The sequence below is a fragment of the Rhinolophus sinicus genome, linkage group LG09 (assembly GCF_036562045.2).
Source record: "Rhinolophus sinicus isolate RSC01 linkage group LG09, ASM3656204v1, whole genome shotgun sequence".
NCBI lineage: Eukaryota > Metazoa > Chordata > Mammalia > Chiroptera > Rhinolophidae > Rhinolophus > Rhinolophus sinicus.
The window spans coordinates 68,656,918-68,678,378 of NC_133758.1; the positions used below are offsets into that span (position 1 = coordinate 68,656,918).

Below are 21,461 nucleotides of genomic sequence, written 5' to 3' on the forward strand. Positions count from 1 at the left end.
GGGTGCAGCTTACTGACCCATGTGGGAATTGAACTGGCAACCCTGTTGTTAAGAGTTCGTACTCTAACAAACTGAGCCATCCAGCCACCCTAAGATATAACTTTTGAGAACATAAGTTCCACAGAACCTGGTGTACCTGTTAAATAACCACAGCTGTAAAGCTAAAACAGGCTTCCGTGTTAGCCCTACCTAACACAAAGACTAATATTATGTCACTTCTAGACTGTGTTCTGTTTTTAAGAAGAACTCTAAAAATACAGTTCACCAATAAAACAACTTGATGAAAATGAAATTATCACATTCCAAACTTATGTCTCTCTTATGATTTGCACAAGAACATTAAGTGTACTGCAGGTCCTCAAATAACATCATTTCATTCAATATTGTTTCATTACAATGTTGATGAAATGCCATAGGAACTTAACTCTTGTTTATATCAATTAGTCTATGGTAAAATTGCTTTCATTATACATTGTGTTGCTATTGATGACATTAATTGAGGACTTACTATATACTAAATATAACTTTAGTTCTTATTACACTGCCACACACAACCAAGAGTCTATAGTTTTTTTTAAACTGCAACATATAGTCTGAAATGTTATCCCCAAAAAAATATTTCAATAGGAAATTAAGTAGGACAGCCTGTGGACACAGGTTATAGAACTATATTTAGTCATGATTTCCCCCTTCTTCTCATTTTAAAAAGACTATTAAGACACAATGGGGAGATTTTCAGTCAAAATGGTGGAGTAGGTAAACACTGTGCTTACCTCCTCTCATGATCACATCAAATTACAACCAAACTATAGAACAACAATCATTGAGAATCGCCTGAAGTATAGCTGAACCGAAGCCCTACAACTAAGGACATACAAAAGAAGCCACCTCAAGACTGCTAAGAGGGGCAGAGATGCAGAACGGGCTGGTCCCCCACCCACGTGTGACCATTAAAAATCAGGAGGGATATCTCGGCTATGGCGGTATCACCCGGAGGAGTGAGAGTACAGCACCACACCAGGCTCCCCAGCCCAGGGTTCCAGTGTCAGGGAGAGAAGTCTCTATAACTTCTGGCTGTGAAAATCAGCAGAGATTGTGACTGAGTGAGATGAAGGTGGCTGCAGTCCCAGGCATTCTTCTTCAAGGGCCTGCGCATGGATTTACTATGGATTCACTTGCTCTGAGCTCCAGCACTGGGGCAGCAGCTCGAAAGATGCCAGGGACATATGGGAGGAACTGAGTTATCTGGTTTCAAGACAAGGGCTAGAAGGGCAGCATTCTCCATGATGGAGGAGCTGTGGAAGCCGTTGTATTTCTGTGGAGCCCTACCAACTCCCACCATGCAGACGCAAGCAGCCACCGTATATGAGTCTCAACCTGGCTAATGCCATTCATTCATCCCACCCTGGTGATTCTGAGGCCCCACCCCACCCAACTTCAGGCACACCCAAGCCATTTTGAGTGGCTTTTCCATACAAACCACCTGCCTTAGCTCATGCCGTAGCCTTTCCTAAAGTCTCTCAAAGGTTCAAAATACCAAAACAAGCAGCATCTTGCTTTAGCATGTCCCATACCACCCATTGATCAGCCCTAAGCCCAGCACTATTGACAGCTGGCCTTGGTTTGCAGCTTGGCCTCTCAAGGCACCTCCAAGCACAATGTGGGCAGTGGCCATCTGTGGAATCCTTTGTGGCTCATGCCAGGTGGCCCCAGCAGGGCACAGGCTGCAGCTGAACTTGGCCTGCAGCAGGTCTCTTCCCAGGAGGTTCCTGGGCTTGCATGTCCAGTGGCCAACTTCAGACCAAGCTAGAGAATCACTAGGCTGCCTCCAAGGAAAACACACCCAAAGGGCAGACTGGGCAAGCACTAGAGCCCTGCTAAAGCGGATCCTGCTCTGTAGGGTCAGCCCCTGTACCACAGCTCCTCCACTTAGTCATGGCCAGTCCTCACAACCAATCAGCCCAATGATTAATCCTTCTCATTGATGTTCAAAGAGCAACCAAGGCTCAAATACAACAGGACACACACAACCCACGCCAGGGACACACCTGGAGCACTCGGCTTTGGTGATCAGGAAGACTGCACCATTGGGCTGCACAGGACACCTATACTACATAAGTCCACTCTACTAAGAACAAGAGACATAGCAGCTCTACCTAATACATAGAAACAAACACAGGGAGGCAGCCAAAATGGGTAAACAAAGAAATATCCAAAATAAAAGAACAACAAAGCTCCAGAAAAAGAAAAGGACTAAACAAAATGGAGACAATCTATCAGACATAGAATTCCAAACAGTGTTTATAAGGATGTTCAGTGATCTCAGGGAGAACTTCAACAAAGAGATAGAAAACATAAAAATGGAGGTAGAAAACATAAAAAAGAATGAGTCAGAAATAAAGACTACAATAACTGAAATAAAGAATACATTAGAGGGAATCAACAGTAGATTAGATGAAGCAGAGGAGTGAATCAGCAATTTAGAAGACAAGGTAGCAGAAGACACCCAATCAGAACAGTAAAAAGGAAAAGGAATCCAAAAAAATGAGGACAGTTTAAGAGGCCTCTGGGACAACATCAAGTGTATCAACATTTGCATCATAAGGGTACCAGAAGGAGAAGAGAGAAAGCAAGGAATTGAAAACCTATTTAAATAAATAATGACCAAAAAAAAGTCTCTAACCTGGCAAAGGAACTAGATATACAAGCTCAGAAAATGCAGAGAGTCCCAAACAAAACGACTCACACCAAGACACATCATAATTTAAATGCCAAAGGTTAAAAACACGGAAAGAATCTTTAAAACAGCAAGAGAAAAACAGTTAGTACCTAAAAGGAAGTTCCATAAGACTGTAGGCTGATCTCTCAACAGGAACTTTGCAGGCCAGAGGGATTGGCACAAAATATTCAGCGATGAGAAGAAGGACCTACAACCAAGATTACTTTACACAGCAAAGCTATTATTTAGAATCAAAGGACAGTTAAGAGCTTCCCAGGCAAGGAATCCTAAAGGAGTTCGTCACCACCAAACCAGTATTAGAAGGAATCTTAGAGGGACTGCTTTAAGAAATAATAATATTAACAATAATAATAATAAGACAGTAACTATAATACATATCTACCAACAATTAGTTTCAATGAAAGCAGATTAAATGCTCTAATAAAAAGACAAAGGGTGGCTGAATGGATAAGAAAACAAGACCCTTACATATGCTGCCTACAAGAGACTCACTTCAGATCAAAAGACATGCATGGACTAAAAGTAAAGGGATGGAAAGAGATATTTCATGAAAATGGAAACAAAAAAACCCCAAAAAGCTGGAGTAGCAATACTTACCCTAGACAAAATAGACTTTAAAACAAAGGCTCTGGAAGAAGACCTTCAGCATTGCCTTGGCGGAGCAGAGACCGGCTCTCTGGGTGGCGATATGTGTAACACACTGACTTACTGTGACTTAGGAAAGGCCGCCAAGGTTGTCTTCAACAAAGGATATGGGTTTGGCATGGTCAAAATAGATCTGAGAACCAAGTTGTGTAGTGGAGTGGAATTTTCTACTTCTGGTCATGCTTACACTGATACAGGGAAAAAGCATCAGGCAACCTAGAGACCACATGTGAGGTCTGTAACTATGGACTTACCTTCTCCCAAAAATGGAACATAGACAATACTTTTGGAACAGAACTCTCAGCCAATAAGTTGGCTGAGGGTTGAAACTGACTCTTGATACCATATTTGCACCAAACACAGGAAAGAAGAGTGGGAAATTGAAGGCCTCCTATAAACGGAGTTGTTTCGGTCTTGGCAGTAATGTTGATATAGATTTCTCTGGACCAACCATCTATGGCTGGGCTATGTTAGCCTTTGAAGGTTGGCTTGCTGGTTATCAGATGAGTTTTGACACAGCCAAATCTAAACTGTCACTGAATAATTTCGCCCTGGGTTATAAGGCTGCAGACTTCCAGCTGCACACTCATGTGAACGATAGCACTGAATTTGGAGGGTCTATCTACCAGAAGGTTAACAAGAAGATTGAAACATCAATAAACCTTGCTTGAACAGCTGGCAGTAACAACACCCATTTTGGCATTGCTGCTAAATACAAGCTGGATTGTAGAACTTCTCTCTCTGCTAAAGTAAATAATGCCAGCCTGATTTGACTGGGTTATACTCAGGCCCTTCAACAGGGAGTCAAACTGACCCTATCATCTTTAGTCAATGGAAAGAATTTCAATGCAGGCACTCACAAGTTTGGGTTGGGATTTGAACTAGAAGCTTAATATCGTTTTGAATAAAGCATCAGATTTGTCCCTGAAGGTGAAGAGAAATGAACCCATTATGTTTTGGCCTCAAAATTCTTCTCTGAAATTTCAAAAGTGTGAACTTTTTATTCTTCCAAAGAATTGTAGTCCTCCCCACACTGAAGTTGCAAGTCCATCCTAAGGGAGGAGCTTGAAGGCATGCCTGGAAATTGTCATGGTTGTGCCACATTTCAGTTTCACAGTATTGTTTTTAATGTGTTCCTCAGCAACAGCGTAGTGTCATGTTATAAAGGAAATGACCCGATCCTCCAGTTTGTACATCACGTCCCGCATGTCCCACATCACTTTTTCATAACCTGTTAATATATTGGTCTCTGTGCTGTAATGGAATCTTTGGTTTTGCATCAGAGTAAAATAAAATAAACCCATCACATTTGAACATAAAAAAAAAGAAAAAAACAACCAAAGGCTCTAACAAGAGACAAAGAAGAACCTAGTAATCCCACTTCTGGGTATTTATCCAAAGAAACTCAAAACGCTACTTCAAGGGGACATGCCTATCCATATGTTCAGTGCAGCATTATTTACAGTAGCCAAGATATGAAGGCAACCTGATGTTCCTAAATGGATGAATGGATAAAGAAGAAGTGGTACATATATACAATGGAATATTATTCAGCCATAAAAAATAATGAAATCTTGCCATCTGCAGCAACATGGATGAACCTAGAAGGTACTGTGCTGAGAGTCAGTCAGACAGAGGAAGACAAATGTCGTATGATTTCACTTATAAATGGAATCTAAAGAACAAAATAAACAAAACAGAAACAAACTCATAGATACAGAGACCGTTTTGATGTTGCCAATCGGTGGGGAAGTTGGGGGTGGGTGAAAAAGAGAAAGGGATTAAGAAGTATGAATTGGTTGTTACAAAGAAGTCATGGGGATGTAGGGCATAGCATAAGGAATATAGTCAATAATATTGTAATAACTCTGTATGGTGTCAAATGGGTACTAGATTTATTGGGGTGATAATGGGAGTGGTTAGGGGTCAGGGTGAAAAAGGTGAAGGAATTAATACAAATTAGTAGTTACAAAATAGTCATGGGGATGTAAAGTAAAGCATAAAGAATATAATCAGTAATATGGTAATAACTATGTACACTGCCAGGTGGGTACTAGACTAGTCAGGGGGATCACTTCTTAAATTACATAAATGTCTAATCACTAGGCTATTCACCTGAAATTAATATAAAATAATATTGAATGTCAACTGTAATTGAAAAGGGGGGGAAAAGGTGAAGGGGAATAAGAGGTTCAAACTTCCAGGTATAAAACAAATAAGCCATAGGGATGTAATGTACAGCATAATAATATTGTGATAGTGTGGTACGGTGTCAGATGGTTGCTGGACTTACGGTGATCACTTCTTGGGTATATAAATGTTGAATAACTATGGTGTACACCTGAAACTAATATAATACTGTATGTTAGCTATATTTTAATAAAAATCTTATAAAATTAAAAAAGATATAATAGCAAACACTTATATGGCACTTAATACATACTCAACATCATTTTTTAAAGAGTTTTACATATATTAACTTGTTCAGTCCTCAAGACATCCCTTGTAAGGTGGATATATATAATCCATAGGGAAACTGAGACAGAGAATTTAGGCATTTTGCCCAAGATCACATATTTATTAATGGTCAGTGGTAAAGCTGACTTTTAAAGTGAAGCAGTCTGACTCCAGAGGCCACTACAGTATACTTCCTCACCATATAGTATTTTCTCAAGAAAAAAAAAAATGTGCCGTATATTTTTTCCCCTCCTTTTTAACAGCAACCAAAACTCCAGCTAAGGCATCTCTGATTTGTCCCTGGTTGACAGAAAATAGAAAGAGGGAATCAACTCACAGTTTGTTCTGGCCACTCGTGTCCCCCCACTGTCCCTTTTATACCTCTCCGCCCCACAAATACACACACTGACCCTGAGCTATAACGTCAAGGATGACAGGTAGATTGACAAGTCTGTCTGACAGCAAAGCCCAGGCTCTTTATGCGGTCCACAAACAGAGTGACTAAGTGATAGGTTGACCTGGGACTTTCCCAGTTTTATCACTGAAAGTTTCATGGCACGGGACACAACCTCCCCCTCCCCACAATCCTGGACAAAACAGGGCAGTTGGTCACTCTATGCTTTAGAAATACCCGGGATGCTCTTAAAAAGTTATGATGCCTGAGATAGCCCCTGTAATGCAGGATCTCAGCTCCCGCTCCCTGAACAAGAACGCAGGACATGGTGAGGCCAAAAAGGAACACCCATGGAGCCATAGATAGGAGAGTCATACCACTATATTCTCGCTGGTGGCTGGTCGATACAGAAAAGCAAACCTCTGCCAGTACCCCAACAAGGGGTCTTCCTGCACCCCAGTCTTCCAGTCTTGCTGGCAGCTGGCTGGGTGAGACTCAGGAAGTAGGATCCACACGATCCTCAATCCGCCATCCACGCTTGCTAACCACACTTGCTAGCCGCAATCCACAGTCCACTTCTCTGCCAACCCCCTAGCGTAGCCATGGCAGTTATATTAGTGGCTAATGGCTAACCGGTCTCAGGGCCATCTAACAACCGAGCCAGCACCTTCCCACGTGAGGCCGAGAGCCTGGAAACTGCTCTCTGGGACTCTGTCCCCACAGTCCCCTACTCTACACCCCTGCCCCCAGAGCAATTATATCAGACTCGCTGGTGGCTGAAGGGCCAGACACTGTATTTTTAAAATTCCAGTGTGTGTCCTGGGTTGAGATGCGCTGTGGTACTGTAATACCAAGCATAAGCTGGGGGCTCCTACACTCCTGGGACTTCTGCTCAATATTTCCCAGATACTCAGCCCTCACAGCTTGTCATAATGCAAGATCTCAGTCCTGCTGTCCACTAGAACCACCTGTGAAGCCCTTAATAACTACCACTTCGAAAATGTAAAATGGTGCAACCATTTTGGAAAACAGTTTGTCAGTTTCTTAAAAAGTTAAACATACACCTACCATGTGATCCAGTCATCCCCCTTCTAGGTATTTACCCAAATGAAATGAAATCATATGTCCACACAAAGATCTGTACAAAAATGCAGCTGTATTTGTAAAATCTCCAAACTGAAAACAACCCAAATGTCCATCAATGGGTGAATGGATAAACAAATTGTAGTCTATCCATACCATGGAATCTTATTCAGCAAAAAGAGGAATGAAATATTGATACATGCAACAATATGGATGAATCTCAAACAAATAATTATTGAGTGAAACACACCAGACCAAAAAAACCCAAAAACACTGCTATATGGTTCCATTTACATTAAATTCTAGAAAATGTAAACTAATCTATAATTACAGATAGCAGGTCAGTTGTTTGCCTGGCTATTGTGGGGGTGGGAGGGCCAGGTTAAGGAGGGGTGAGAGGAAGGAACTAGAAAGGGACACAGGGGATCTTTTACACGTGATAGATAAATTCCTCATCTTGAATGCAGAGATGATTTCATGGATATATACATACATCAAAACTTATCAAAGCGTATACATCAAATAGTACACTTTATTAAGTGCTAATTATACCTCAATAAAGCTGTTCCAAACAACAACAATAGAACTACCAATAGTCAGGCCCCATCCCAAGAGATTCAATTTCATGAACCTGGAATGGGGCCCACGCCGCAGTACTTTTTAAAGGACCCCAGGTGGTTCTCACCTGCAGTCCTGATTGAGAACCACTGCATTAATGCCTTCCACCTGGTTACTCTCCCAAAACACTCAAAGGATTAGTAATAATAAGGAGACGGAGGACAAGGAGTGGAAGAAAAAGGAAGTTGTTTTAGGATGATGATGTTCGTGACGATTATTAATGAAGCCCAAATTGGCTTAAGAGATGGCCTTGGCAGAGAATAGCTGACTCCACTAGATGGCATCTGGACACTTCTGTTCAGCATGATTTCTAGAGGAACTGGAGATTTGGGGTTATAGCTGCCTGAGGTATGTCGGGAAAAGGAGTGTTGAGCAGACAAATGCACCCAAAGTAGTTGGAAGTACTAAACAATCAGCAACTAGGTAAGACGTCAGCAGGGTCCAATGTGCTCTCCTCTGCCTCATCAAATTAGATTGTTGTAATTTCAGTGTCTTTTGAAGTTCAAAGAGCAGAGATATTTATTCAGGGACTGAGTAACTGCTGGTGAGTGAGTAAAAGATGTTCCCAAGAAGACCGAATGTCTTGAGCTTAGAGCACTGCGCAGAAATCACTGTCCAGTGCATCAACAGTCTTCTTTCCCTCCATTAAAGGACGTTCCTTACATTTTTTGCTTTGCTTTTCCCAGGCCATTCTGGCTTGGGGCCAAAGGACACTGTGACTAGCCGCCTCTGTTTGCTACCGTATGACTCAGGTTCTCCTCTTCTGCGTTATCTTCTCTGCAGGGGTCTGTCGTACGGGAGACCCTGCTCGCTGCACCATTTGTCGTGCAGGGCGTCCGGTGGGGGTCTCTGCTCCCGCTCCCCATACAAGAATGCAGGATATGGTGAGGCCAAAAAGGAACACCCACGGAGCCATAGGTAGGGGAGTCATACCACTACGGTCTCACTGGAGGCTGGGTTCACTGGACGTGCGACCTGCTGTCCGTTTTGTCTGCAACCCACCAACGACTCTCTTTCACTCTCCTCCACTCTCTGTAGCCGCAGCAGTTATATTAGTGGCCAATGGCTCAATGGCTACAGCTGACAGCTAATCAGCCACAGCTGATGGCCATCTACTACCGGAGCCAGCACCCCTCCACGTGAGGCCGAGAGCCTATAAACTACTTTCTGGGGCTCTGCCCCCACAGGGTCCCTCTCCGTTTTAGTCCCCCTGCCATTGTCTGGCCTCTGCTGTACTGAGCCAGTCACTTTCCTAAGTGATCACACATTTTTGGTCAAACCTGAAGCGTCAAGCATTTACGGGGTTATGATTTGGAGGGTGGGTTGCACATAATTTAGGCTTTGATGTTTGAGCTTCACTGTACCTCTATCAGGGACGCACAATCTGGTAGAGAAAACAGGCTACCTTTCTGCCCCACTGCCAGCGCTGAGCTGCAGACTGCTCATACCAAAGGACTCTCCAGAATTACACAAGTTCCTTCAATTATTAGTTCATCCTGTGTTATCAGCACGTGAGGTCTCATTCATTGGATCAACAAGTACTGAGGTAAGTGCTAGAGACAGAAACACAAAAAAACAATCAGGCCCAGCCCTCAGCTCGGATGGGGAACGTGGCCGTCAGCCCACAAGGGGCTCCGCACCAGCCTCCCTCAGGCCTCCGCGTGTGCCCGCCCACACCCCCTAGGCTTGCAGCCGCCGTGAAGTGTACAACACGATGCCCAGGTCACAGCGGGGACAGGAGCGCCACGTGACCACGCCGACGGAAGAGGCAGGACCAAACAGCGGCGCCGCTGCCTGGTCGCTTAGCAACGGCCCAACGCGAAGCGATGGCCACAAGCAGCAGGGAGCAGGAGGCCAGGAATTACTTGGAAAAACATCGGATTATGGAGTTGCTGAACTATCTCACTAGCAATCTGCTCTTTTCCCAGCCAGGTAAGGGGCTTGGCTACCACTTGGCTTTCTGTCCCACCTGTCTCCCCACACTGAACGGTTCTTCAGAAATTCCCTGTACAGCCATCCCTCCACGCCGGCGCCCCAGTGGCTCCCGCATCCAGATACCCCACCTCCACCTTCACACGCACAGTCTCCTCCTTTTCTGCTACTTGAGCCTTTCTGCTGCCAATTAGCTCTGTGGCCTTCAATTAAACAAGTATTTGTTGAACGGCCTCTTTGTGCCTGCCACTAGCTACATAGATGCGGCGGGACTCAGGTAGGTGGAGGGCTCGTATTAGTGGGGGAGGCGCTCCTGGATCCTGCAGCCTGGCTCCTGGGTCCACCCTTAGTACAATGTGACTTAGCAAAGAGGGCGCTGCGAGGCCATGCGCATGTTACTGGCTGACCAGCGCCAGAGCTGGAAGGAAGAGGTGAGGACCAAGGAGACCTGGTTGCAGGGCCCTCTCAAGACCTCCTGTCTGCACGGGCAGCTCCCCAAATTCCAGGACGGAGACGTCACCCTGTACCACCAGTCCCATGCCATCCTGCGCCACCTGCGCTGCTCCCTCATGCTGTATGGGAAGGACCAGCAGGGGGCGGCCCTGATGGACTGGTGAATGAAGGAGTGGGGGAGCTCTGAAAAGTGTGCTTCCAGCGGTAAATATTTTGAGAGGTCACATGTGTGAAAATGGCTTTTCCTATACTCAAGCACGGTGATTACTAGGGTGGGTACAATTCGGGGTTGGAAAATGTGTCCTCAGAACTTTGAGGTCTTAAGGCCTTGTCTTCTAACGGTCTAGCGTTGCTGGACGTATGATACCTTGATATCATCAGATTTTTGATATATGTATGAGGCATGTTTTTTCTTTATAGAAGTTTTTAGGATTGTCTTTTTATCTTATCCCTGGTGTTCGAAATGTTTGTATGCCTTGAAGTGGCTTTTGTTTTTGGGTTTTGTTTTGTTTTTATTCCCCCTAATTCATTGTGCCACGTACTTTGTGGTCTTTTAAAATTTGTATGCTTTTTTCTGTTTGCTGCTCTCTTCCTGGCCTTTTTCTCTCAAGCTCTTCATTATGACAGCCAATTTAATGTCTAGAAGATTCTTTCTTTCCTTCAACACAAAAATCTTTGAACTCATCTGGCAAAAATAGAATTCTGTAGAAGGCATGGTGGGAGGGGAGAGAATCGAAGCAGATGAAGACAAATTCTCTTAGCTGCAGGGACAAGGAAAGGAAGTCTGGGAACAGTCACACATTAATAACATAGTCCCCATCACATAAATTATTTAAATAATTATCAATGGAAAAATTGAGATGCTGTTACCACCTGTAACAATGTGAACTCCTTGAAGCAGCTCCACAAACTCCAAAGTAGAGGAGGGGAAACCACAGGTGAAGAAACACTGAGCTAAGATAAAAAGGTGGGAAAGCTAAGGAAGGGTTTGGCTGGCATTCGAGTACATAGTCAGTGCTGCTCCAAGTTTCCTGCCAGAGTCCTGATGGCAGAAGAAAGGGGACTTGTACCTTTAGTGTCTGAGATCTGAGCCACGTACTACATAGCAAGTTTCTTTTAAGTCATTTGTTTTAGCCTAAAAATGTATAGTTTTCTTCTTCTACAGATATATCCATTTCTTCATGTAAATGTTTCATCTTACTCGCCAGAGTATAATTAATTCTCAGGAAGAAACACTATCGTAAATCATAAAGCCCCTGGCATTATGACACGTATCCCAGTTTGAAAACCTTCGATTGCAAGGGTGTTATGGAAAATAAGACTAGGCAGCTTTGTTGGATTATTACTGTTGAGGGAACAGGGCCACAATCCCACCTCCTTGATTCCAAAATTCTGAAAACCAACAGATTTTCATACTCATTTAACAGCAAAGCCTGACATAATCTGACGTCATTTGGTAGGAAAACCTGATCTCACCTACGGTGTTTGGGGAAACATAGCCCCTGGCTCAACAGCTACTTCCCAGGGATAATTCTGTGCTGTAAAAAGAGGGAGTATAAATTTTTAGGGGATGACTTTGATAAAATTAGTGTGGTTTTTGTTTTTTCGTTTTTTTAACGAGGCAATTATAACCCAAATGAGAGATACTGCTGCGGGGAGTGGTAGGTAAGATAAATTTGAGAGCTCTTGAGGAGAAAGACTCCCTAGAGACTGCCATGACTGACCAGATTTGGGGTTTGCAGATGCTTCCCATATTTGATTTGGTAGAGTGAGGTAAAATCTACAGGTTTTAGAAGCATGTTGCCTGGATTCGTACTAGCTGTGTGGTCTTGGGCAAGTGACTGTTGTGAGGATAAATGAAGTAATCCATAGGACATGCTTAGCACAGTGCCAGGCACACAGTAAGGGCTCAGTAAATATTATCTATTGTTACTAAGATGTGGAATTTGAGGTTTGTTTCCCTCAAAGAACTGACTGTCATTGTCAGCAGACATTTACATAACTTAGGTACTTAGTAACATTTGGATCTCCCTTCATGTTTTAAAAAGTTTGTATCTTACAATGGAATTCTATGATATAGGAACATTTGTGACAACATGGATGGCTCTTGAGAGTATGATGCTAAGTGAATTAAGTCAGACAGAAAAAGCAGAGAACCATGTGATTTCACTGATATGTGGTATATAAACCAAAAACAACAAAAGAACAAGACAAACAAATGAGAAACAAAAACTCGTAAGACACAGACAATAGTTTAGTGGTTACCAGAGGGTAAGGGAGGTCGGGAGTGGGAGATGAGGGTAAGGGGGATCAAATATATGGTGATGGAAGGAGAACTGACTCTGGGTGGTGAACACACAATGGGATTTATAGATGATGTAATACAGAATTGTACACCTGAAATCTATGTAATTTTACTAACAATTGTCACCCAAATAAATTTTTTTTAAAAGTTTGTATCTTTATTATATATATTTCTGTTGTGTTTTCAAGACATTTTTAGAGGCAGGTGGAGTATAAATTATAGACTCCAAACATAAACATAGCATCTCATGTAGTCTAAAGGATATACAGTAATAAACCATCAAAGTAACACACCAAGTTCCTACTTATTGCCTTAAAAGAAATGTAGTGAGGGGCCAGCCCAGTGGCTCAGGTGGTTGGAGCTCCGTGCTTCTAATTCCGAAGGCTGCCGGTTCGATTCCCACATGGGCTCTCAACCACAAGTTTGTCGGTTCAACTCCTGATGGTGGGCTCTGCCCCCTGCAACTAAGATTGAACACGGCACCTTGAGTTGAGCTGCCTCCTGGATGGCTCATTTGGTTGAAGCGCGGGCTCTCAACCACAAAGTTGCCAGTTCGATTCCTCGAGTCCCGCAAGGGATGGTGGGCAGTGCCCCCTGCAACTAGCAACGGCAACTGGACCTCTGAGCTGCGCCCTCCACAACTAAGACAGAAAGGAGAACAACTTGAAGTTGAATGGCACCCTCCACAACTAAGATTGAAAGGACAACAACTTGACTTGGAAAAAAAAACGTCCTGGAAGTACACACTGTTCCCCAACAAAGTCCTGTTCCCCTTCCCCAATAAAATCTTTTTTAAAAAAAGAAAAAATGTAGTGAGTTGAAATTCAAACTTGGCCTTTTTTCTCTTTCTGAATTTGATGTATAGTTCAGGGAGAACCAACAGAACACTACATACATGATGTATTGCCTTTAGTAACCTATTTGTTGCTATAGTCTATCAAAATTTATATGAAAGGGCACTAAGATTTAAAAATATAATCTATCACAAAGTGTTCACAAGTCATGAAATTTATGAGACAACAAGAAATTTGAATACTGCCTGGCTATTTGAGGATATTACGAATTATTTTAGAAGTATGAATGGTATTGTGATAATGGTATTGTAGTCATGTGAAAAAGAAAAAGGAGTCCCCTGTTCAACAAATGGTGTTAGGAAAACTAAAGAACCACTAACAGAAAAATGAATTTGGACCCCTCCCCAAAATTAACTCAAAATGCATCAAAGACTTAAAACCTGATACAAGTCCTAGAAGAAAACATAGGGAAGAAGCTCCTTGACATTGGTCTCAACAATGATTTTTTGGATATGACAGCAAAAGCACAAACAACAAAAGCAAAAATCAACAAGTGGGACTATATCAAACTAAAAGCTCCTGCACCGTAAAAGAAACAATCAACAAAATTAAAAGGCAACGTACAGAATGGGAGAAAATATTTGCAAACAGATAAGGGGATAATATCCAAAAAAATAAATAAAACAAAAAAAACCTCATACAACTCAATAACAACAACAAAATCGCAAACAATCCAATTAAAAAATGGACAGAGGAACTAAACAGACATTTTTCCAAAGAAGATATCCAAATGCCAGCAGGTACATGAAAAGATTACTAATCATCAGGGAAATGCAAATCAAAACCACAATATCACCTTACACCTATTAGAATGGCTATTATAAAAAAGACAAGCGAGAGTGGCCGGTTGGCTCAGTTGGTTGGACCACGGTGCTAGTAATACCAAGGTTGCCGGTTCGATACCCACATGGGCCACTGTGACCTGCGGCCCCCCCCCCTTAAAAACACACATGCGCGCACTCACACACACTAAAAGACAAGCGACAAGTGCTGTCAAGGATGTGGGGGAAAGGGAACCCTTGTGCACTGTTGGTGGAAATATAAATTGGTGCATCCACTGTAGAAAACAGTATGGGGGTTCCTCCAAAAAATTAAATAGAACTATATGATCCAGCAATCTCACTTCCGGGCATTTATCCAAAGGAAATGAAAACAGGATATTGAGGAGAAATGCACTCCTGTGTTCATCGCAGCATTATTCACAATAGCCAAGTAACGGAAACAGCCTGTCTGTCAATGGATGAATAGATAAAGAAAACGTGGTATAAAAAAAAGTGGTATAAAAATAGAATTGAATGTTATTCAGCCATGAGGAAGAAGGAAATCCTGCCATATGACAACAATATGATGGATCCTGAGGACATTATGCTAAGTAAGATATGTCAGACAGAGAAAGATATACTGCATGATGTCACTTGTATGTGGAATCTAAAAAAGTCACACTTGTTTAAAAAACAAGAGGATAGAATAGTAGGAGATGGATGGTAGGAGGTGGGGGAATAGGAGATGTTATTTAAGGGTACAAACTCGCAAATGGTAGATAAATAAGTACTGGAGATCTAATACACAGTATAATGATTAGAGACAACAGTACCATATTACAAATATCAAACTTAGTAAGGGACCAGATCTTAATTATTCTCACCACAAAAAAGGAAATGATAATTTGAAGTGATAAAAGTGTTAGCTAATGCTACAATGGCAATCATATTGCAATATATAAATGTATCAAGTAAACGTGTTAGTTATATTAGTATCTCAATTTTTTAAAAAAGGAGTCCTTATCTGTTAAAGATATACACTCAAATATTTATTAATGAAATAGGATTGCTGGGATTTACCTCAGTATAATGCAGGAAGAGGGGAACCAAATGAGATTATGGTGAAATAAGACTGGCCACAAATTCTAACAGTTGAAGTTGATGAGTTCATTATACTTTTCTACTTTTATATACTGTGTTTCCCTGAAAATAAGACCGGCTCTTATATTAAGGTTTGCTTCAAAATACACATTAGCACTTATGTTTAAGGGATGTCATCCTGAAAAATCATGCTAGGGCTTATTTTCCGGTTAGGTCTTATTTTTGGGGAAACACGGTCTGTATGAAATTCTCAATGACAACAAATTTTTAAAAAGAACTATCTACATAATTACATACATGTGTGCACATATGTGTATGTATATATGTCAAGCCTAGGATTGAAATAAAATGGTGGAGCAGTAGGTGTGGCTTTTGTCATCTGAGCTGTTCTGCTCCACCTTTACCTGCATTATTTCTGGAAAGTGGACTGGTCTTGATTTTTTTATTTTGCACATTGCTTAAAGATAGCTTACCGTGTTTCCCCGAAAATAAGACATAGCCAGACCATCAGCTCTAATGCATCTTTTGGAGCAAAAATTACTATAAGACCCAGTCTAATATTATATTATATTTATTATATTATTATATTAGACCTGGTCTTATAGTAAAATAAGACAGGGTCTTATATTAATTTTTTGCTCCAAAAGACACATTAGAGCTGATTGTCCGGGGTAGGTCTTATTTTCGGGGAAACGCGGTACTTATCCAAAATACATGTACTGCTTTTGTTAGAAATGAATTTATGCTTCCTAGTTGGAAGACTGTATTAATCTAAGAGTCTCTGTTTTTATTTTTTTGTCCTTTCTTTTAACTGGCCACCTTCTTTCCTGAATCATGCCATTCCAATTTTGTTGGTTTTCAACTGTCTGCAAATTAGAATCACCTGAAGAGCTTTTTTAAACAATGTACAGTCTCTGGACTTTTTTATTCAGTCATCTGGGGTAGAGCACAGATTACTCATATATAATTAAGTTTTCAATGTCTTGCCTTTTCCAGAAGCAAGGCCCATATCCCTGGTGTCTAGAATAGGTATTTAATAATTGTTAAATGACTGTGTCCATTTGTCACATATTTTAACTTCATATCAGAAAGAATTGGAACTATTCTTTTACAGATAAGCCAAGAGAGTATTTAATATCTCTATTGGAACGACTGAGACTTGCCAAAATAACAGGCGTGGCTTTTCCTTTCTTTATGGACCAGTCTAACATTGTGGCTATGTTTGAGATGATGGACTCCTCGAATAAAGGCACCATATCTTTTGTGCAGTATAAAAAAGGTCGGTGTCTGATACAAATTGAGGTAATAGTTCAGTCATTCCACAACTTCCTCTAGCTGAAAATAATTCTTTTTGTACATTTTCCTTTCTTCTCATTCTGACTTTTACAGCCCTAAATACCCTGGGTCTGTATGCTGCAGATGAAGTTTTAAAAGATGACGGACGTGGAATAACTTTGGATAAATTCAAGCAGGAAGTGTAAGTTCATTTTCTAATGAGTAGTATGGCATGATTTTGAACAATTAATACAGTTCATGACAGTGGTTCCTGGGGCGGCCAGTTAGCTCAGTGGGTTAGAGCGTGGTGCTAAGAACACCAAGGTTGCTGGTTCGATCTGCACCTGGGCCACTGTGAGCTGCGCCCTCCTTAAAAAAAGAAAAAAGAAAATAAGACAGAGGTTCCTACCTTTTGATAGAAACATTTTGTTTCCTTGAAACTTTCAGCTGAGTAGAAAGTGAGGACAAGGAGGGCTGACAGTAAAAGTCCCTACGCCTGGGGGGAGGGAGAGGAAGTCACTGGAATCAGGAAGTTCCAGAGGCAGCTTCATTCTTTTCTCAATGGGAAACCTCAGCAGTTCTCAAAGAATGAGGTAGAAAAGCCCCAGTCTGCTAGAACTAACAGAAAAGCTTTGAGCTCAATATACCAGTTGGAAAATCTCTGTATAAAATGTAGAGTAACAGAATTTCTCTCCAAATATTTCCTCAAAATTATCACAAAGTAAATGTTTAACAATAGTATAGGTTGCATGCCAGACTGACAGTTTTAGATTTGAGGTATTACAGCATGAAAAGTACTGACTAAATGCTAAATCAGAAAAAAAAAAAAACTGCAATAAACATTTTTGTATAGCTACAGAATCATCAGTCTTTAATAATTTATAAACTCCACAAAATAGTTAATAATAAATACAGAGGACCACTGTAATAAAATTTGATAGTTATAGAAAAGACTAATTAATCTAACTCAATTTCTTTAAAAGTTTTACTCACTGAGGATTTATTAATCAAGAAATCATTAACATAGTCCAAGGCCAAGGAAAAGTTAGAAAAGAAAGTTTAAGATTCCCATCTCATCATCATGTTACATAATTAAACAAAAAATGTTTCATTCTATTCCCTCCCCCAGAGAAGACTGCAGCACAGTGCTGTGGCCTGAAATGTTTCATCCAAAAGGAAATGTTACAGTCACGTGGAATGCAACTAGGAAATTTTAAATGGAAGGACATTTGTGGAAAATGAGAGCAGCCCTATTTTAGTCACTATCTCATAATGTGTTTTCTTATGGGAAATACAGTGAATTTCCAAACTAGATACAGGAACTTCAGTTATAAACATGCATTCTAAAGTGATTTTTTAAAAATTTATTTTCTGTGTTTCATTAACCACAATATTCTCCCTTAATTAACAAAGGAAATTGAAAGTTGGTTATAATTTATTATCTGTGCTCTTGTATTTTATTCAACAGATACATTCAGCATTTGTATTTGTAAATGGAATTACTCTTGAGTTTTCATGGCTTCTGAGTTTTCTGTTTTTGTTTTCTTAGGGACAAAAGGACTAAGGAAATATGGTCAGCATTTTAACAACACCGTAAGTCCAAGATAATAAATGATTCTATAAAGTTTTCAGTTGTCCAGTTTCATTAATTTGGAACGTCAACATATAACTTAATCCAATTGGCTTCCTCTTTGTTCAAAAAAAAAAACCATTCCAAAATGAAAAAAAAGATGCATTTTGTTGTCCTCAAATTAAGCAGTGTTAGGCCAGTTTGTCCTCAAATTAAGCAGAATCTCAACATCTTGTTGAGCCAGTTTGTAAATCCCAATTTCATTTAATGCTGCTGAGGCCGGAGGCTGCCCGGAAGCAGTCAGCAGGACATCTTTCAGGAGTAGGGCAGAACCAATGTTCAAATTCAGAACAATGCAGGCTTCTTTCACACTGTTTAAAAAATAAAACAGGAGGGCAATGAGATCTCCATTATCTTTATCATTCATATTATCCTATAGCAATCTCATTTTGAGAAAATAAACAGCTGCCCTCCACTGCTAGCTCATATGCCCTATATAAAAATTATGTATGGATTTATTATTTGGTTCTTTTACCATGTTAGGACTATGTATGTGTACAGTTTATATTTCATTAGATTTACTCTAAGGTCCTAGGATCACCTTTTCAATATGTATCCATTACTTCCCAAAATATATTAGGTTGGTGCAAAAGTAATTGCGGTTTAAAAGGTTAAAAACAATTGCAAAAACCGCAATTACTTTTGCACCAACCTAATAATATTTGATATTAATATTCTATTAAATGTAAATAAGACTTTAGGTAAAGTAGGATATGAGAAGAGAAAATTAAGGGATGAAATGAAAGCAGTAAAAAGGTAAAATACTGAAAAAAGAAAATAGATATCTTACTGAAATGAGCAAAAATAACCTTTCATTTTATAAATTTAAAAGGAATACTTTATAATCTCAGAAATACCTACGTAATTTAAATTTTACATCAACAATGTCTAAAAATACTTAGGTACTAAACATTTTTACTTATGTTTATTGAATATGGCAAAACTGTACTTGCTTTCATTTTCTATTTATTTCCCCAGTAATAAGCAAATAGGAGCATTAAACTAAATGCTAGAAAATAAAGCCCAACATATAATTTATATCCAGTTCTGGTAGTTTTTGGGGTCATGGGTCACATCTTATTTTGGTACACAATATTTAAAATTTTTAATTGATGCTATATATATATTTAACAGCACTGGACCCCTAAAGTTGTTAAAAAGGAATTAACCTCCTCTAATGATCGATACATCAAAACCAATTTTGGGGCAGCCGGTTAGCTCAGTTGGTTAGAGCACAGTGCTCTTAACAACAAGGTTGCCGGTTAGATCCCTGCATGGGCCACTGAGCTGCACTCTCCACAACTAGATTGAAACAACTACTTGATTTAGAGCTGATGGGTCCTGGAAAAACACACTTACAATAAATTTAAAAGTTTTTTTTAAAATGGTAAAAAAAAAAAAATCAATTGTTAAATACTGAGCATACTGTTTAAAATAATTTTCTGGTCTCTTGCAATAGCGGGAGAACAAGGGGAAAAGGTTCCGCGTCATATCAAACTGCAACTGAGCCGCTCCTCCCTCATTGAAGTGATTCGCGAGAATGATCTGAAACAGAGAATAGTTCGTGTAACAGCTGCCTTTATCATCACAGCCCCAAAATACAGTCTACTCTTACTTACTTCTTGGTAGATGTATATATCCAACTTCTCTACAAGCATTTGCCAGAAAATTTTAAATAAGGAGAAGCAAAGCTGCTGCTCCAACTGCAGTAATCGGTCTCTCAACGTAAGCAGGAAGGGGCAAGCTGAGCTAGAGAGGGACATGACGGCCTGCGCAGACTGAGATGGCAGGGACAGCCACCTGGGGAAACAAAGAGCACCACCTGCAGCACATTCATTTTAACCATAAAATATGTCATTGCTTTGTATTTTTAACAATTAGCCAATCATTTTAAATTTGGGGGAGTGCACTGTCCTGGGGCATTTGGGGTAAGAAAACATGTACGACCAACATTAGAAAATCTCAGAAAATAAATATACTTATAATCATACTTTAGTTCTCAATTAAATACTCTGTATTTAATAAAGATGACAGATTAAATTTTTTTAAATCCCCCAATTTTAATGACTTACTGAAATAATTATAAAAGTTAAATGTAAAATGTATTAGCATTTAAGACATGAGCTAATTTTATGCTCTAAGTTTCAGCAAAACAGGGACTTATAATAACACTTCCAAACTGTGTGACAGTTGTGCTAGGACAAAAAGACACTGCCTGCCGTCAAGGAGCTCAGCCTGGTGGAAGTAACAGAGACGTCCATGGAGAGTTACAGCAGGAGAATAAAGTGGACGATGCCAGCACGCAGAGGGCTGCAGGAGCACCTTACTTCGTAAAATGGGTGACAGGCTAGGCCATTCAACCCACATCAAACACCAGGTCTTTCTATTTCCAGACACATCTGAAGGTTAAATGATGATCAATTTATTCTGATTAAGAATGAATATATTTTAGAAAGATTTCCATCAGAAAAAGTTAAAACTTTGGAGTGTAAAAGGCCAAACTGTGTTTGTTATACAGACACCTTGGAAATCTGACTGCATATATCATCTTTTAACTTTTATCGAACTGGAGTTGACTTATAAGAAAATATAGATGACCTACCTTTCTTTTCTGTACAATTTTGCAGCATCTTTAACTTCTCTAAAAACATGGTCTACTTGACGCGTCAACATGTCGTGCTTTAAGCGCTCTAACAGGTTAATCATGTCATCAAACACAGAGCTCTCCATAGATGCTAGTTGTCCCAGCTGTAATTTACTGACAGTGTTATTCTCTGCAAAGACCTCCAGTGCTGCCTGCTGAAGTTGTAGAAAGAACTGAAAGAAAAATGTTAACACGTTTAAGATACTTTTTTAACAGCTTGAAATACACTCATATACAATTCACTCGTGTATACAGTTCAGTGGCTTTTATTATATTCCGAGTTGTGCATCTCTCACCAGTCAATTTTAGAACTTTTTCATTACCCCCAAAAGAAAACTCCACACTCAGCCCTCATCCCCCATCCCCTCCCCACTCTCCCCAACCCTAGGCAATCACTAAACTAATTTCTGTCTCTACAGGTTTGCCTATTCTGGACTTTTCATATAAATGGAATCATTCTTTGTGACTAGCTTCTTTCACTTAGTATGTTTTCAAGGTTCATCCATGTTGTAACATGTATTTGCACTTCATTTTTTGTTGCCAAACAGTATTCCATTATATGGGTTGTT

General features: G+C 40.3%; 2 protein-coding genes and 1 pseudogene across 6 annotated transcripts in view; 2 read left to right on the forward strand and 1 right to left on the reverse strand.

The window, feature by feature from the left end:
* Positions 1 to 3,401: 3,401 nt before the first annotated feature.
* LOC109454591 (non-selective voltage-gated ion channel VDAC3) lies at positions 3,402 to 4,278 on the forward strand (annotated as a pseudogene).
* Positions 4,279 to 9,556: 5,278 nt separating this feature from the next.
* Positions 9,557 to 20,855, forward strand: EFCAB10 (EF-hand calcium binding domain 10). 3 transcript variants are annotated; one of them, XM_074340596.1, is made up of 5 exons: positions 9,629 to 9,869; positions 16,458 to 16,622; positions 16,733 to 16,820; positions 18,168 to 18,211; positions 20,439 to 20,855. In XM_074340596.1, the coding sequence occupies exons 1-4, from the start codon at positions 9,764 to 9,766 to the stop codon at positions 18,202 to 18,204; spliced, it is 396 nt and encodes a 131-aa protein (XP_074196697.1). In that variant the 5' UTR covers positions 9,629 to 9,763; the 3' UTR covers positions 18,205 to 18,211; positions 20,439 to 20,855. The 3 variants fall into 3 exon arrangements, with proteins under 3 accessions (XP_074196698.1, XP_019600939.1, XP_074196697.1); XM_074340597.1 differs by lacking the exon at positions 16,458 to 16,622 and having other exon boundaries at positions 9,557 to 9,869; XM_019745380.2 differs by lacking the exon at positions 20,439 to 20,855 and having other exon boundaries at positions 9,625 to 9,869; positions 18,168 to 18,245.
* The window catches only part of RINT1 (RAD50 interactor 1), a 28,676-nt gene continuing 25,182 nt past the window's right edge, over positions 17,968 to 21,461 (reverse strand). For all 3 annotated transcript variants that reach the window (XM_019745378.2, XM_019745379.2, XM_074340595.1), the window contains 4 exons: positions 20,851 to 21,065; positions 19,868 to 20,048; positions 19,675 to 19,793; positions 17,968 to 18,559 (listed from right to left, as the gene is read on the reverse strand). In XM_019745378.2, the coding sequence (XP_019600937.2) occupies positions 18,370 to 18,559; positions 19,675 to 19,793; positions 19,868 to 20,048; positions 20,851 to 21,065 (705 nt within the window). In that variant the 3' untranslated portion in view covers positions 17,968 to 18,369. The remainder of the gene's footprint in view (positions 18,560 to 19,674; positions 19,794 to 19,867; positions 20,049 to 20,850; positions 21,066 to 21,461) is intronic.